The 15,107-nt window shown below is 35.4% G+C and overlaps 2 protein-coding genes across 2 annotated transcripts; one reads left to right on the top strand and one right to left on the bottom strand.

Annotated features, from left to right (window-relative positions):
• Positions 1 to 10,417: 10,417 nt before the first annotated feature.
• Positions 10,418 to 11,769, top strand: LOC133313060 (uncharacterized). The gene is made up of 3 exons (XM_061514367.1): positions 10,418 to 10,568; positions 10,698 to 11,163; positions 11,292 to 11,769. Exons 2-3 carry the CDS (start codon positions 10,736 to 10,738, stop codon positions 11,767 to 11,769), a joined length of 906 nt encoding a protein of 301 aa, XP_061370351.1. The 5' UTR covers positions 10,418 to 10,568; positions 10,698 to 10,735.
• Positions 11,770 to 13,146: 1,377 nt separating this feature from the next.
• Positions 13,147 to 14,723, bottom strand: LOC133313085 (uncharacterized protein At4g00950). The gene is made up of 3 exons (XM_061514407.1): positions 14,106 to 14,723; positions 13,499 to 13,563; positions 13,147 to 13,366 (listed from the first exon to the last, which is right to left on the bottom strand). Exons 1-3 carry the CDS (start codon positions 14,721 to 14,723, stop codon positions 13,147 to 13,149), a joined length of 903 nt encoding a protein of 300 aa, XP_061370391.1.
• Positions 14,724 to 15,107: the final 384 nt, after the last annotated feature.

Below are 15,107 nucleotides of genomic sequence, written 5' to 3'. Positions count from 1 at the left end.
AAGCCAATGAGATGGCCAAAATGACATTGTCTAATTGTACAATATGTGAAGATATGGAGTTGGGTGAAGTGATATAGTGGGGTTATTTTCGTAAAGTAACCTCACTTTCCCACTAATATTTAACAATCAACCAAACACATACTAGTAAATTTAATCATAAAATTCCTAAGAAAATTTGGTCATACCAAACACATTTTACTAACATTCCGGTAAAAATATATTTCCCCTTACATTCCAATAATAATTATTTCTCGGATAAATAAAAATTTATCTTCTACCAAATGCCCCCTTAAGTTTATATAAATTGCCCTGATAAAATTAGTGATTGAAATGAATTTATTAAATATTAACCTACAAATAAAGCTAAACTTAACAACACACACACATGTGTATATATATATTATGTGATAGGATCATTAGATATTGTATCAAACTTTGAAATTTGATATCAAATTCTAACAGTTTATTTTCGTCAATCAACGATTATTATTTATTAATTTCTAATAAATGATAACATTTGATCGGTAGAAATCAACGGTAAGATTTGATGTCAATTTTTAAAGTTTAACACCAATATCAAAATATCCCACCGCATATATTATTGTCATCTATATAGTTTAAGGGAAAAGTGTTTATCCTTTTAAATGACATAACTTATATCCTTTCACTCTCACAAAGAGGTGGGACCCACACCTTTATTTTTTTATCAACTCTCTCCTCTTTTATCTATATCTTTCTCTATCTTAAAATGACACAACTTTACATCCTTTAAAATGACACATATTTTTCTCATAAATCAATGACTGTCGCAAAATATTAATTATATAATAATCCCTCGAAATTAGGGTATACATATCAAATAGTCATCTGCGCTTTCCCGAAGCAAACTACATTGCAGCATAATTCCTTCTAGTCAAATTTTGTTTAATGAATAAAGTTCATTAAAAAGGGAACAGTGACCATTGTGCCACTGTTCCAAGACTTATTTACCCAAATGCCACGCCAGAAAACAATTTTACCAAACTGCCACAAGGGCAAGTTCGCCCAGAGCAGTAGCGAACTCTGACTGATGATGTGTCACGTTTCTGGTGGATGGGTAGTTCGCTACTGCCCCAAGCGACCTTTGTTGCAATTAATGCCTCATCTGTCAGGCGACGTGGCTTGCATGCAGCAGAGGTCGCTGCCAACGTGGGCGACCTGTGTGCAACGGCTACATGCCAGGTGGCTGACATGCACCAAGTTCGCTGTGGGGGGAAGCGAACTTGGTGTAACGGCTACTTTTCCCACCACTATATAAACCCACCCCCTCCCCCTCCCCCCATTTCTCCTCTCATCCCCAGCAAAACCCCCCTCTCTCTCTCTCTTTCTTCTCTCACTTTCTTCCTCTCTTAATTTTCTTTCTCTCTCATTTTCATTCTTTGTCTTCATTTTAGGTTAGTATTAATTTTTATTAAGTTTTTTATTGTTATTTAATTGTTGTTAATTATATTATATGTAACATGAAACATTAGGTTAGATGACATATTAATTGTTTTATTTATTTTAATTAGTTTAATATTAGTAGTTTAGTAATTACCTTTTAATATTAGTAGTTAAATATTTTATAGTTTAATTAATGTATTTAATAAATTGTTTTATATGTATTATTTATTTATAGAATTTAGGGTAAGATAATTCTTAGGATTAATCTTATGACACATTAAGTTAGATGACATATTATTTATTTTATTATTTGAATTAGTCTAATATTAGTAGTTTAGTAATTGCATGTTAATGTCAGTAGTTAAATATTTTATTGTTTAATTAATCTATTTAATAAATTATTTTATATGCATTATTTATTAATAGGATTTAGGTTAGATTTTTATATTTTGATGTTGTTAAATTATGTATTTAATAATTTGTTAATTATGCAATAAAAAATATTATTGAATTAAATAAAATTATTTTTTTGTAGGATTGAAAAATAGGTTAGAAAATGTTAAACATTGGCTTATATAATATGTATGTTAATGTTATTAGGTGTAGTACTTTTTATTAATGTATTATTTAATAATAATAATGGTTTGATATTATTTATAGGCTTGGAATCTAGGTTAGAAAATAATAATTTTAATTTTGTTAGATTTTATATTTAATAAAATCTTGATTATACAATAATTAAAATATTTGAATTAAATAAAATTATTTAGTTATAGGATTGACAAATAAATGTGACAAAGTTCTTTTACCACAATGTTTGTATTTATTTATTTATTAGTAATTAGTATTTATTTTTAGAATTTATATAATTTGTGTATAATATATTATATATCTTTGTATGCAATTATTTAATTTTTAAATTTAATATAATTTAAATGTAATATATTATATTAAATAACAATATTGATTTATTTATTTCTTACTAATTAGTTTTTAATTTTTATATATTATTTAAGTTTTGTATAACATTATATATTATCGTATTTTATAATTCAATTGTTGTATTTTTATTATTCAATAGTTGTTACTAATAATGAATTAACATTATTTTGTTTTTTTCTTGTATGTAATATTTAATTAATTGTAGAGTATAGAATAATTAATTAAACTTGAATGTTTATTTATTTCATACCTAATTTTTGTATTTATTATTTGTAAATAGATTCATGGAGCAACAGGAGCCGCACCAGACATTTATTGACCCTGGTCCATCGGTGCCGTCTCTCCTGACGTTGCAGGATAAACACATTTCGACACTTGTATGGAACAGATCTGATAACGCAAATGCAGATAATAGTGTCCTCAACATCAGAGACGATGCGTCATGGGATCATTTGGATATACCTGAGGATATCCATCCTTACCTGCAGCAGGCTGGATTTTATCACGTTGCGCGTCTGCGCAACCATGAGGTTAGTGATACGTAGAGTAGATAAAAAAAAAGAATTAGATGTTGTATTGTTAATAAATTGTGATAAAATGTAATATAATTTTTTATTGTCAGATTGATCACTCACTCATTTCGGCCCTTGTGGAGAGATGACGTCCTCAGACGCGCACATTCCATATGTCGATGGGTGAGGTTACCATTACTTTGGAGGATGTCCACCATCTGCTTGGATTTCCTACAGATGGAGAGGTTGTATCTGGCCGCGTTGGAGTTCATCCCTTCTCCAGCTGATGAGAGATTTATTGGGCATTAAGCCGGGTCGGCAGCGCGACTTATATAAGAACCAAATTTCGCTAACATTTCTGAGGGAACGGTATCTACATTGGCATGAATGGTCTGGCAATGAAGCTGACCGTATGAGATACACACGTGCATTGATTTTGCGCATTATCGGTGGTTGCTTGTTCGTTGAGACTGCATCTAGATTCGTGCATGCACGGTATCTCCTATTTTTGGATGATTTTCACAGGACGGGGACGTATTCTTGGGGTTCCGCTGTCCTGGCTACTTTGTACAGGGAGTTGTGCAAGGTTACTGACCCAGGACGATCGGATATTGGGGGCTGTGCTCTGTTACTACAGTTGTGGGCATGGACGTGTTTCCCTACTATCTCACCAGGACTCCCTCTGATCACAGACCTACAAGCTATTTTCGGAGCAAGGTATCTGCCTTTTGAACTTTTTTGTTTTCTTCAAATTTACTGTCTGTTACGTTAATTAGTAATTTTTATTTTGTTATTGTTTTGCAGGTTTAATAGCTATTTGTCGCTACAACATCGGTACTCCCACATCAGACGATATCGACGTCACATTGATGTTATGCCTATCCGCAGGATCCGGTGGAGGCCATACCACAAATTCTTTGCACATCTTCCGTCGTCCGAGGAGTCACGCAGATGGTTAGCTGTATGCCCACTCATACACTACCAGATCGTTGTCTACCAGCAGCCCGATAGAGTGCTGAGGAAATTTCATTTTAGGCAGCCGATACCGAGCGATCCATTCATGAGTTCAGAGCTGTTGACTATCACCCTGACTGGTAAGGGTGATGTAGACTGGAGGGACAGACATGGACTTTATATAGCGCAGTGGCATTCCAGGGATGCCCTTGTTGTGTAGGGTCTACAGCCCGTGCAGGGAAATGGTCATCTGTCTATCAACAGCACGTACATGCAGTGGTATTTTCAGCATACGCGCAGATGGATGATGCAGAGATCGGCCATTCATTCCCATGTTGTATGTTAATTTCAGACTGATCATGACTATTATGAGAAGTATTTTGTTGACTTAATGACATCATACTTTTAACATTATATTCGTTACACAGACTGATCGCATGAAGACTGTTCTGCATATGGCATCGGACGAGGCGCAAGGAGCATTCACATACCGCCAGATATACGACGAGGCCCTTCAGATGATGTCTACATTCGACGAGTTTGGCAGACTCGCAGAGCCTGGAGAGCCTGCACCTCCGCCGGCAGTGGTGCAAACAGTGGAGCCGCCTCGTCCTCCGCGTTAGCCAACGTGCACGCCACGAGGGATTGCCACTACATCATGGCCTGTAATAAGTGCCAGACCCTCAACAAAAGAATGGATTAAGGTGATAGAGTGTTATCAGGAGACGCTAGGTTTCGCTTCGGAATTTAAAAAAACTAGTCTCCCGCTATGGCTGATAGGCCTGTGCTTGTGTAGTCTCTTCATCTAATGAAACCCACTGTTTCCTTCCGCTTATATGAGTTCTTTGATTGTAAGACTCTTGAACTTCAAATCGTGTTTTCTGTCTGTCATACGACGTAACAAAGTGTGTTGCAACATTTTGTTGGTTTTTAACGTATGAAACCCAGAACACTTTGGCGAAGCGATTACCTTTTTCCATCTCTTCCCGAGCCTCCTGCCCGTGGGCCAAAAAATATTCATTTAGCCTAGCGTACGTGATGCGCACCAAAGACATGATTGGTAAGTTTCTGGCACCTTTAAGAACCTTGTTAACATACTCTGACAAGTTTGTAGTCATGTGGCCAAATCGCCTTCCTTCAGCATCGTACGATATACTCTATTTTTCCTTCGGAATTCGATCAATCCATGCTGCAATTTGTGGGCTTGATTCTTTAAATTTTTCCAAACCAGCGTCAAAATCCAATCGCGATGTAGTGTAACCTGTACATGACAACACATAATTGTTAATCAATAACGTTATCAGCGTCGTACGATGATTGCAACTAACAGCAAATTTCGAGTAACAACCATACCTAACTTATTTAACTGCTTCTTCAACATGATATTTTTGAACTTATGATTGAAATTGCTTGCCAGATGTCTTAGGCAAAAAACATGGTACCCTTTGGGTGGTTGCCACCCTAAGTCAACATTATTGACGGCCGCCAATATACCTACATGTCGATCAGAAATAAGACATATTCCATCTTTCTGAGTCACATGGATCCGTAACATGGCAAAAAACCAGGACCAATTGTCAATATTCTCACAACTAACAATAGCAAACGCAACAGGCAGGACATAATTGTTACCGTCAACAGCTGTAGCAATCATTAGCGTTCCGCGGTATTTTCCATACAAATGTGTCCCATCGATTTGGAGTATAGGCTTGCAATAATTAAAGGCATCATAACACTGTTTGAATGTCCAAAAAACCCTTCTGAACACCTTGTGCGATCCATCGAGCCGACCATCAATCCTATGTTCATTCACATCCAGTTTATAAGCAGACCCTGGAGAAAACAATAACATATAATCCAATCATCTCGACAGAAACACGTACGACTCATCTCAATCCCCAAAGACCTTCACAATTGCCTTCTGCTTTGCTTTCCAGGCCTTTCTGTATGATATATGAAATCCTAGATTTGATGCAATCCTCTCCTGAATTAAGCCAATTTTAACGCTAGACTCTTCACGTATCATTTCTGCGGTTTGACAAACAATAACGTATTAGCATTACAAATACGATATTTATTTAAACATACAGCAGATGGTTGACTTACCGATGATCAATGAACAAATGAAACTAGAGTTAAGTTGTTTGTGATCTTGTGAAAGTGTTTGACTAACACATGTATGGATGTTGTTCCATACGCCTATTATCCATTCATGACCGCCTTTTTTCATATATGCCTGCATCCTCCACGGACAACCATCATTGTGATTTTGACAAATCATGATCAGCCTTTTCGTATCACTTTTTAGCACGACAGTTGTACGATTATTTGCCATACAATATTGTTTGATGGCCATTTGTACATCCTGCTTGCTTTCAAATTGTTGGTCCTTATAAAGCTCTTGACCCATTTGCCAATTTGGTACTTGTGCCCTTTGCATGTCATCACACTCTTGATCGGGGTGTGCCCAGTTAATGTTCGTGTAATGTGGTATTTGCGACCAAAATGGAACATTATCCTCTCCTGTTTAACACACGTTTCAAATGTCGTTAAGCACATAAATATAATAAAACTCAAACAGTAAACTACCTAAAAACTCAAACGGTAAACTACCTAACATGCAGCAGGTGGTGGGTCATGCGCACCAACAATACCCGGTGATGGAATCGGTTCAACCAAAGCAGTGGACGTTTCCAACTCGAAATCACCATCAACGTCTGTATCCGACGAGTCACTGTCAGGGACTAGACCTTCATCAACCTCCTCCTCGGAACTATCAGTACGCCACGACGGATCATACATGTCATTGGCAGGAATCACATCTAAAGGTTGTGTTATTAGGGGTGATGGTGGTGGGGGTGACACATTCATATCTTCGGGATTTACTTCCGGCTCCCTAATAATGTCTATGGAGTCACTGGTGGGCATGAAACTTTGAGTGCTTGCCTCTCCACCGGTGTTTAGTTCCGCATATAACTCGATGTATGAGGACTCTCCATGCTGTCGAAATGCATCAACTACTAGTGACACATCTTCATCCTCAACCACCTCCACAGCAACCCATTGCACGGGGTTACCAGAAGCACATCTAGCAATCAGTCGAGACAGGGATTGACCTCGTTGTAATCTCAACTTCTTGTATATTATTTTCTTGAGCTCAGTATATTTGCAACGCGGACTCATGCGGAATATCTTCGTATCTCCTTCAAACACTTGACCGTTCGGTCCAAAATATCTTCTCCCATTGTAATATAGAAGGCATATTATATCGTTGTTATTCTCACTCATTATGTACTGAAATAGAAAAACATTCACAAACAGAAATGGAAACTTTTAAGAAAATGGACGAGAATGACTTTGGGAAAGGAAGAGGGGCGTTTAAATAGAACTAAGTTCACTGCCTGGGACAGCGACCTGTAACTGTCAGCAGGTAGTTCGCTTACCAAGGCAGCGAACTACTAAGGAACTGCCACGTGGCGTTAAGTTCGCTACAGCGTCCAGTGAACTACTGCAGTGGCGGCCACTTGTCACCTAGTTCGCCTGGGCCCCAACGGACTATGTAGGGGTCAGACACGTGGCAAATCAAGTTCGCCTGGCATATCAGCGAACTCACCATACGTGTCAGCATTTATTGCACCCAAGTTCGCCTGTGTCAGAAGCGAACTTGGGCACCAGCAGCTTGTTGACACATCATCATGCCTAGTTCGCTACTACTCCCAGCGAACTTACTTGCATGGCAGTTTGGGAAATAAGTTCAGAAGCGTGGCATTTAGGTAAATAAGAGTTGGAACAGTGGCACAATGGTCACTGTTCCATTAAGAAGCACTTGTTAAGAATTTAAAAAAAAAAATATTAAATATTTATTACTTTTTGTCTTAAATAAAATATTAAATAAATATTTTATTTATTACTTTTTGTCTTACTTTTTAGTTAATACTTTTTACTTAATATTATTTTTGTTATTCTTTAACAACACTTGATAAAAAAAGAGAAATATTTTTCTTATGTTGTAGAAAAGTAGTCACCTCATGTTGTAGAAACAAAATTACAAGTAGGACTCACGGGTAAGAGAAGAGAGAGAAAAAGAGTGGTGGGACCCACCCCTCTTTTGTGTGTGTAAAAAAATTATTTATCTCATATAAAATGAGATAAATATAATCCTAAAAAAAAATCCTAATAGATTGTACCACCAAGGCCTAAAAGAACAACTTCCTTTAAATTATAATTTGCTTTAAGTAAATAGGTTGCTGTTAGATTCACCTACCAACCTTGAATATTCATCTTTTCCTCTTCTTCTCAGCAACCAAAAAGTGAAACGTGGATCACAAATGCTCACTATTTCCTATCAACCCACTGTAATTTGTGATTATCAAACACAACCATAACAAAACTATGGGCAAGCACAATGTTTAATTATGAACTTTGGGCAATCAGAATGTTTGAGTTGACCCACCACCAGCTTAAAGGCTGTGATCGAAATGCAACTCACACCATATAGCTTGTTGATATAGATGGCTTTTAAATCAATATTATATAAGGTTAAGTATTTTTTTTCTCTGGTAGGAAATAAAATTATTTTTTATAATTTTTAAAATGACATTATTTTGAGTTAAAGCGATAAATTATTTTATAATTTTAGTTTATGATTTAGTTTAATAAATTTTTTCTCTAACTTCAAAATAACATCGTTTCAATTCATTTCATAAATGTTATTGAATTTTATTTCATGTGACACGGGACTACTATGGTTTTTAGTATACCTTAATTATTTTTTCGAGTCAAATCATTTTGGTATCTCACAAACTTCAATTATTTGAATTGATTATGGATTAATCTCAAGTTAGGACTTAAAAAATAGTTAAAACTCTGGTATAATTCTATGTATTAATGTGGATATGAATCTTCTCATGTTAAAATAAATTAACACGGTGGAGATTTAAAATCATATAAAGATGAATTAATAGTAATAAAAAAATAGAAAAAAATATATTAAAATAAATAGTTATAAAATTATAACCGTTAATTTAAATTTATATGATTATGATATTTGCATATGACCGTATCATATTTTTTTTAATATTAACCTAGTGTAAGGAAAATACTAAATAGTGTTCTTATCTTTTAATCAAGCCGTCCAAATCTGGGACACGTACCACGTGTCATGACTGAGATTTTTGTTTTTCGATAACACAGTATGTTATGATATGATGATCTCTCCCAGATTTCACTTCAGTTGTCCCTTTAACCGTCTTGTTTGTGGAAACCGTTTGCGGTCTCTCTTATTCTTTTCTTTTTTCTATCTATAACCGTTTGGCTCCTTCTACCTATTCTTCTCTTAATAACCTCTATTTTGGACTTAAACTTTTTTTGTATGCAAAGGTTTCTTCTTTTGCATTTTTCACTTGAATGCTTGAGTTTTTATGGTGGGTGTTTAATTTACAGCTTACATGTATGTTAATGTTATGAGTGCACCTTCTTTGAGTAATTGTGATGTTCTGGGTGGTCAAAATTTTGATGCCTTCTTGTGTTCTCTTCTCTATGTTTTCATCTGGGTGCTGATATATTGTGTTTTTTTTTGCTTGTAATGAACATGGGTGGTTGTGGTTGTGGTTGTGGTTTTGAACATTCTCATCTGTTTTAGTAAATCTCCGACTCCATGTCTCAAGATAGTACAATACATTATTACCCTTCAAGAGATTTTGCAATTTCTTGTTATGTGCTCCCTGCCACCTTTGAACTTTCTTGTATGATCTGGTGAATGTGTGAAGAAAATCCAAAACTGTTCCCGATTTTTGTGAAAATTGAGAACCTTTTTTATTTTTATTTTTCTTTGTAGTTGATGTTTACATTGTCTTTTGAAATGGTCCTATACATACATTTTGTGTGTTTTGTAGTCTTGTGGATCATTTGCTTGATGATTAACAATTGAAGCAGGTCTTGAGGATAGCTTCTGGTAACTCTGCATAAGCATTTAGCTGAAACATTTATTTGTTCTTGCTGACACTTTATCATGTTCAATTACATTTCCATTTTCGTTCAACTGAGCCTAGCGTGGCCGAAGTTAAAATCATCACTCATAATCTATAAGCATGTTCATTTGCTAAAATGCCTGTGTTAGTTTGGACTTACATTTTCTTTCTTGCTTCCTTGCTTTCTTCTTTCCTTCTTTCTTTCTTTATAGTCTGCATTGTAGTAGAACTATTATCTGTTTCTATTTCTTTTCATACTGGATTTTTCTTCTTTCTTTTTTTCTTTCCTCCCTTCTTCCCTTCTTTCTTTCTTTCTTTATAGTCTGCATTGTAGTAGAACTCTTAACTGTTTCTATTTTCTTCTCATACTGGATCTTCTTCCTTCTTTCTTTCTTTCCTTCTAGTCTGCAATATTGTAGTAGAACTATTATATGTTTCTATTTCTTTTCATAATGGATTTTCTTTCTTTCCTTCTTTCCTTCTTTCCTTCTTTCTTTCTTTATAGTCTGCATTGTAGTAGAACTATTATCTGTTTCTATTTCTTTTTATACTAGACTTTCTCGTCTGCATTTTAGTAGAAATATTATCTATTTCTATTTCTTTTCATACTGGATTAATGTCAACCATTTTAGCCAGAAATCTTCATTTTCTAATCTAACTCCTGACTCAAGATGGTGGTTGCATTTGCAACCAAACTATGGATTTCAAAAAGGTTTAACAGATGAGCATGTAAATGCATTAAAGGATGAGGTTGAAATTTTGAAAGTTAGTGATGAAAATAAAACATGTAAAGGAAATGCTACCCACTTTGGTGATGAGAACCATGCTTCATCTGATGATGTACATTATGACTTCCAGGATGGTATTGTAAAGAAATTTTCCATGGAAGGAATGCAAGAGGCATATAGTAAAAAATCTCAAGCATATCCTGAACTAATGGATATGGATATGATGACCAAACATGAGACAATGGAGATTAATTCTGTTGGCTGCTCAGTGTACAAGCAAACAAATGATTTCTCCTTTGATTCAGATTATTCTTGGATTGAAGGTGAGAATGCCCAGCCATGGTGGAGAACAACAGATAGAGATGAGTTAGCTTGTTTTGTTTCACAGAAATCTCTCAACCATATTGAGAATTGTGACCTTCCTCCTCCTAAGAAGAAGTATCTTGGAGGACAATCATGTGCTAATATTAGTGATGACAAAAAAAAAGCATCATTTTTGAACTGGGAAGCCAAATCTAGTGCCTCCAATTTGACTGCTCAGGCAAAGGGAAGTTTAGATTCAGGATTGATGCATAGAAATCTGGGGCCTTCAGCCAATGGAGGGCATTTGTATTTTGCTTCTGACAAATCCTCAAGGTATTTTCCTCTTAATATATGTTGGTTCACTAGGTTGCACTATCACCTTAACTGACTATATTTTACTTCCAAAATAGATATAATAAAACAAGTAACAGATTTTCTTGGACTTGCAATTTTTGTTGCAGTTATACCACCATCCATAAGGGTGTCACTGAACAAGTTTTTGAGGGAGACCCCAACAAAACTCAACTTATGGAAGCACTGTGTCATTCTCAAACACGTGCTAGGGAAGCAGAAGAAGTAGCAAAACAGGCTTATGCTGAGAAAGAGTACATAATTGCACTCTTTTTTGAACAAGCATCACAACTTTTTGCCTATAAGCAATGGTTTCGACTATTGCAGCTGGAAACTCTTAACATTCAGGTTAAGAATAAGGATCAGCCAATCTCTACTCCCTTCCCAGGGGCTTTTCCGTGGATGTCATTTGAAGGTAGGAAACCTCAGAAGAGAAAGCAAAAATTTGCTAATACCAAACAAGAAATGCTAGGCATGCCATTTATTGATATTACAACATATGCTGTTGCATTTGCTTTAGGATTGAGTCTTGTTGGGGCTGGCTTACTCTTAGGATGGAATGTTGGTTGGATGTTACCTCGTTTATAGTTTTGTTGGATTTAGAGCTAAGTCCTGCTTTATATGTCGATTAATAAACGAGGGAAATTAGTTAAAATAGAGAAAGAAGGCCAATTTATTTATCAGATGTCTATGCAGTTGTGTAGATTTGTTAGTCACTAATATGCATTCTGCATTGTGCTTCTGTAATGGATGCTAAATTTGTCCATAAACATTTGATAAGATGATGAGGCAGCTAATTCTATTCAAATTGGTGCACTAAACGTAAGGAAGATTAATGGCTAGGTGCTAGGATCCAAGTATGAGTAGTGAAATCTCACGTTGGTTAGAAATATATTTAGTAAGGACTGTATAAGTGGTAGCAACTATGAATTTAATACCTGGACTTTTTTTTTGTTGAAGTTGTGGTGAGCAGCTTATTGTGGTGGACGGCCCTTGATGGTTACTTGGTGAGAAAATTTCTTCGTTCATAGTTCTTTTGGGTTATTCCTAACCCTAGTGAGTAGGGGTGTTCATCAACCGATACAAACTGATTCAAACTGCGGTAAACCGAACTGAAAAACTGATAACCGAATAAATCGAAAACCAAAAAAAATCACAAATTTTAATTGGATTAGATCAGTTTTAGGATTGATTGATTAAAATCAATCCAATCCAATCCAATATATTAATTCCCCTCTACCTACTTGGATCTTTTTCCAATCATAACTCAAAAATTTCTAAACCCAAAACTCATTAATCCATCAACTAAACCAAAGGAAAAGTCTAGTCACGTCTCATCAACAAAATTTTATCTGTGTAGGAGCTTCATATCTTATTTTCCCACAAAAAAACTATATTATCGTTTACTAAAATGCTTTTGTATTTCAAAAAACAAAAAATTACAAAGTCAATATATACAAAGGATGTTATTTGCACAATAATCATGAAACAAATTTTAGGATTTTCATAAAACCAAAAACCAATCCAGATCGCGAACACCCCTTCTAGTGAGATACTAGTATCTAACCTCACTTAAACTTTTTTTCACCAAAAAAAAAATTATTTGATTTGGGTCCTTAATTATTAGTAAAGGAAATAATGAGATAAATGAAGTCAATGAGATCGTCGTTTGTAACTACATGTATTAGCTGTGCTTTTTTTAAAAAAAAAACACGTTTACTTACTTTGAAGGATGATGGAACAGTGAGAGAAACTAAAATGCAAACTTAAGATTTTCATTAAATCATGTACATGTTGATCATATTTTTCCAAATAAATAAGACAATTTAAAAACTATGGAAAAAAAACTGTAATGGAAATAATTATTGATTCATGCATTATCATATTTGTTCCATACCATCAGTCTGTTTTGGATTTTTCCTTTCCTGTTAAGGGTTATGTTACCTTTAATTTTTTAATCTTTTTTTAAAAGGCAATGAAATAAATAGGATTAGCACTGTCCTCAATGGTTATGGGCATCAACTGTGAGAATTGGATAGATAACACAGTTTCACTGCCATAATCCATCAAGACACCATATAATGAAGGCTTGAAAACTTGTACATCTTGTCCCATGATAATAAAACAAAAGTTTCGAGCAATGGACAGTGGTATAGCAACAGAAGAAACAGGTTCAGAATGCCACCTATGTGATAGAAGAAAAAGACAAAAAGGAGGGGGGGAAATAGTACATATGCAGTGGCTGAATTAGCAGATAATTGATTTTGACTTGACCATGGTATCCAAGGAAAAGTCCTAGAGCCAAGGGCCCCCACACCCATGTTTCTTCAGTTTTTTAGTCCTCCATGGAACAACCTGCTTCAAGCCCTCCCAGATTGTTGTCTGCAAAATCAAAAGTAGTGCAAGATTAGGGGATCATTTTCACTTAAATAACAGATCTTACACACACCAAAAAAATAAATAAAAGAAAAATCCAGTTTTATGAGACAAAAATCAACTACTTTATATTTGTCCCTATTGAGAAAAATCACTAGCGCTAGAATTGAGAAAAATTTGCAGCATTATTATTCCAAATGCATATTGCTGATAGCACAAATATCTTGGATATACTAAACTAGATCCAACAATATGAGCCAAAAAAGAAAAAGTTCTATTTATGGCTTCCTGCACTAAACAACAATAATCCTAGTTAAGTAAAATCCCTTATTCTTAGAATCCTATTCTCCTCCCCAACCAGTGAAGCTTGGCCTTCAAAACCACATGAGCCCAGATATAAATTGCTACAACAAAGCTACACAATCTATACATTGTAACACAAGTTTTAATTAGCCTATAGTGAAGTACAATTTCAAGCACTGAGAAAATCTCTAATCATAACCCCAAGAAAACACAACAATGACATTGTGTGAAAAGTTAAAACTTACCCACACACGAGACTTGACATAAAATAGGTTGGAAAAGCTCCCAGAAGGTTTCATCTTTCTTACCCTCACCTTCTTGTGACTACCTCCAATTGTACCAACATGATCAATATCCTTATCAGCAGAAGATGGAAAAACATGACTACCCCCACTTACTTCTCTTTTAACCTTGAAGGCCTTTTCTCTCCAAGAACCAAACCACCCATTATCCTTGATCCCCACACCTTTGCTGAGAATCGTAGTCCCAAGTTGTCCTCTCTTGGCACTAAAATAACCATGACAATCCTCACTCATTCTGAAAGATAGAGACTGGTAACTGTTACAGGGTCCTTCCAACAGGAATGTGGTGGGTGAGGGTAGTTTGTTGAGCTTGGCATCAACTAGAAACCTTGGAGGAAGTTCCAAGCACTTTGGAGTGGACTTGGAGAAGCTCACAAGAGCAGTACAAGGCCTTGGCTTTCCAGGTTCTTCTTCCCATCCAAATGGGACTGAAGCAGAAGTGTGAAGTGGAGGAGTTACCATTCCTGATCTCTCTGGTGAATGCATTTGTGGAGGGCTGAACAAGGGTAGCTTTGGTATGTTTGTCTTCCCTTGCTCTACCTCTGCTTCAGAACCACCCATCACCACACACACAAACACACTGTCTTTCTCTCTCTCTCTCTCTCTGTGCTAGAAGTCTTGAGCTTTTGGCTATGCTTTTGATTTTGATGACATTAACATACAAAAGGAAAGACAATGTCACAATGGAAAAGAGATAAAGGGAAGCTCCTCAGCAGAAAAATGTTAGTCTTTTTGGTCGTATTTGCCTTTCTCTGGAGCAAGATCCAAAAAGGACCATCCTCTAGTGTGCTTTGTTGAAAATATGTGTATAGAATCGTAATTAAAACATGTGTTTTTACGATTTTATGATTTTTTTAATTAAATTATTTTTATTAAAATTTTAAATATTTTTACGATTTTATAAATTTTTTTACGTTAAAATTTTATATTTTACAAATTTTTAAT

The sequence above is a fragment of the Gastrolobium bilobum genome, unplaced genomic scaffold (genome assembly GCF_033153095.1).
Source record: "Gastrolobium bilobum isolate Gb01-03AN ecotype WA unplaced genomic scaffold, APGP_CSIRO_Gbil_v1 utg5634, whole genome shotgun sequence".
In the NCBI taxonomy this organism is placed as follows: domain Eukaryota; kingdom Viridiplantae; phylum Streptophyta; class Magnoliopsida; order Fabales; family Fabaceae; genus Gastrolobium; species Gastrolobium bilobum.
Note: the sequence above shows the minus strand (reverse complement) of the source record. Positions and strands in the feature narration are given on the sequence as shown.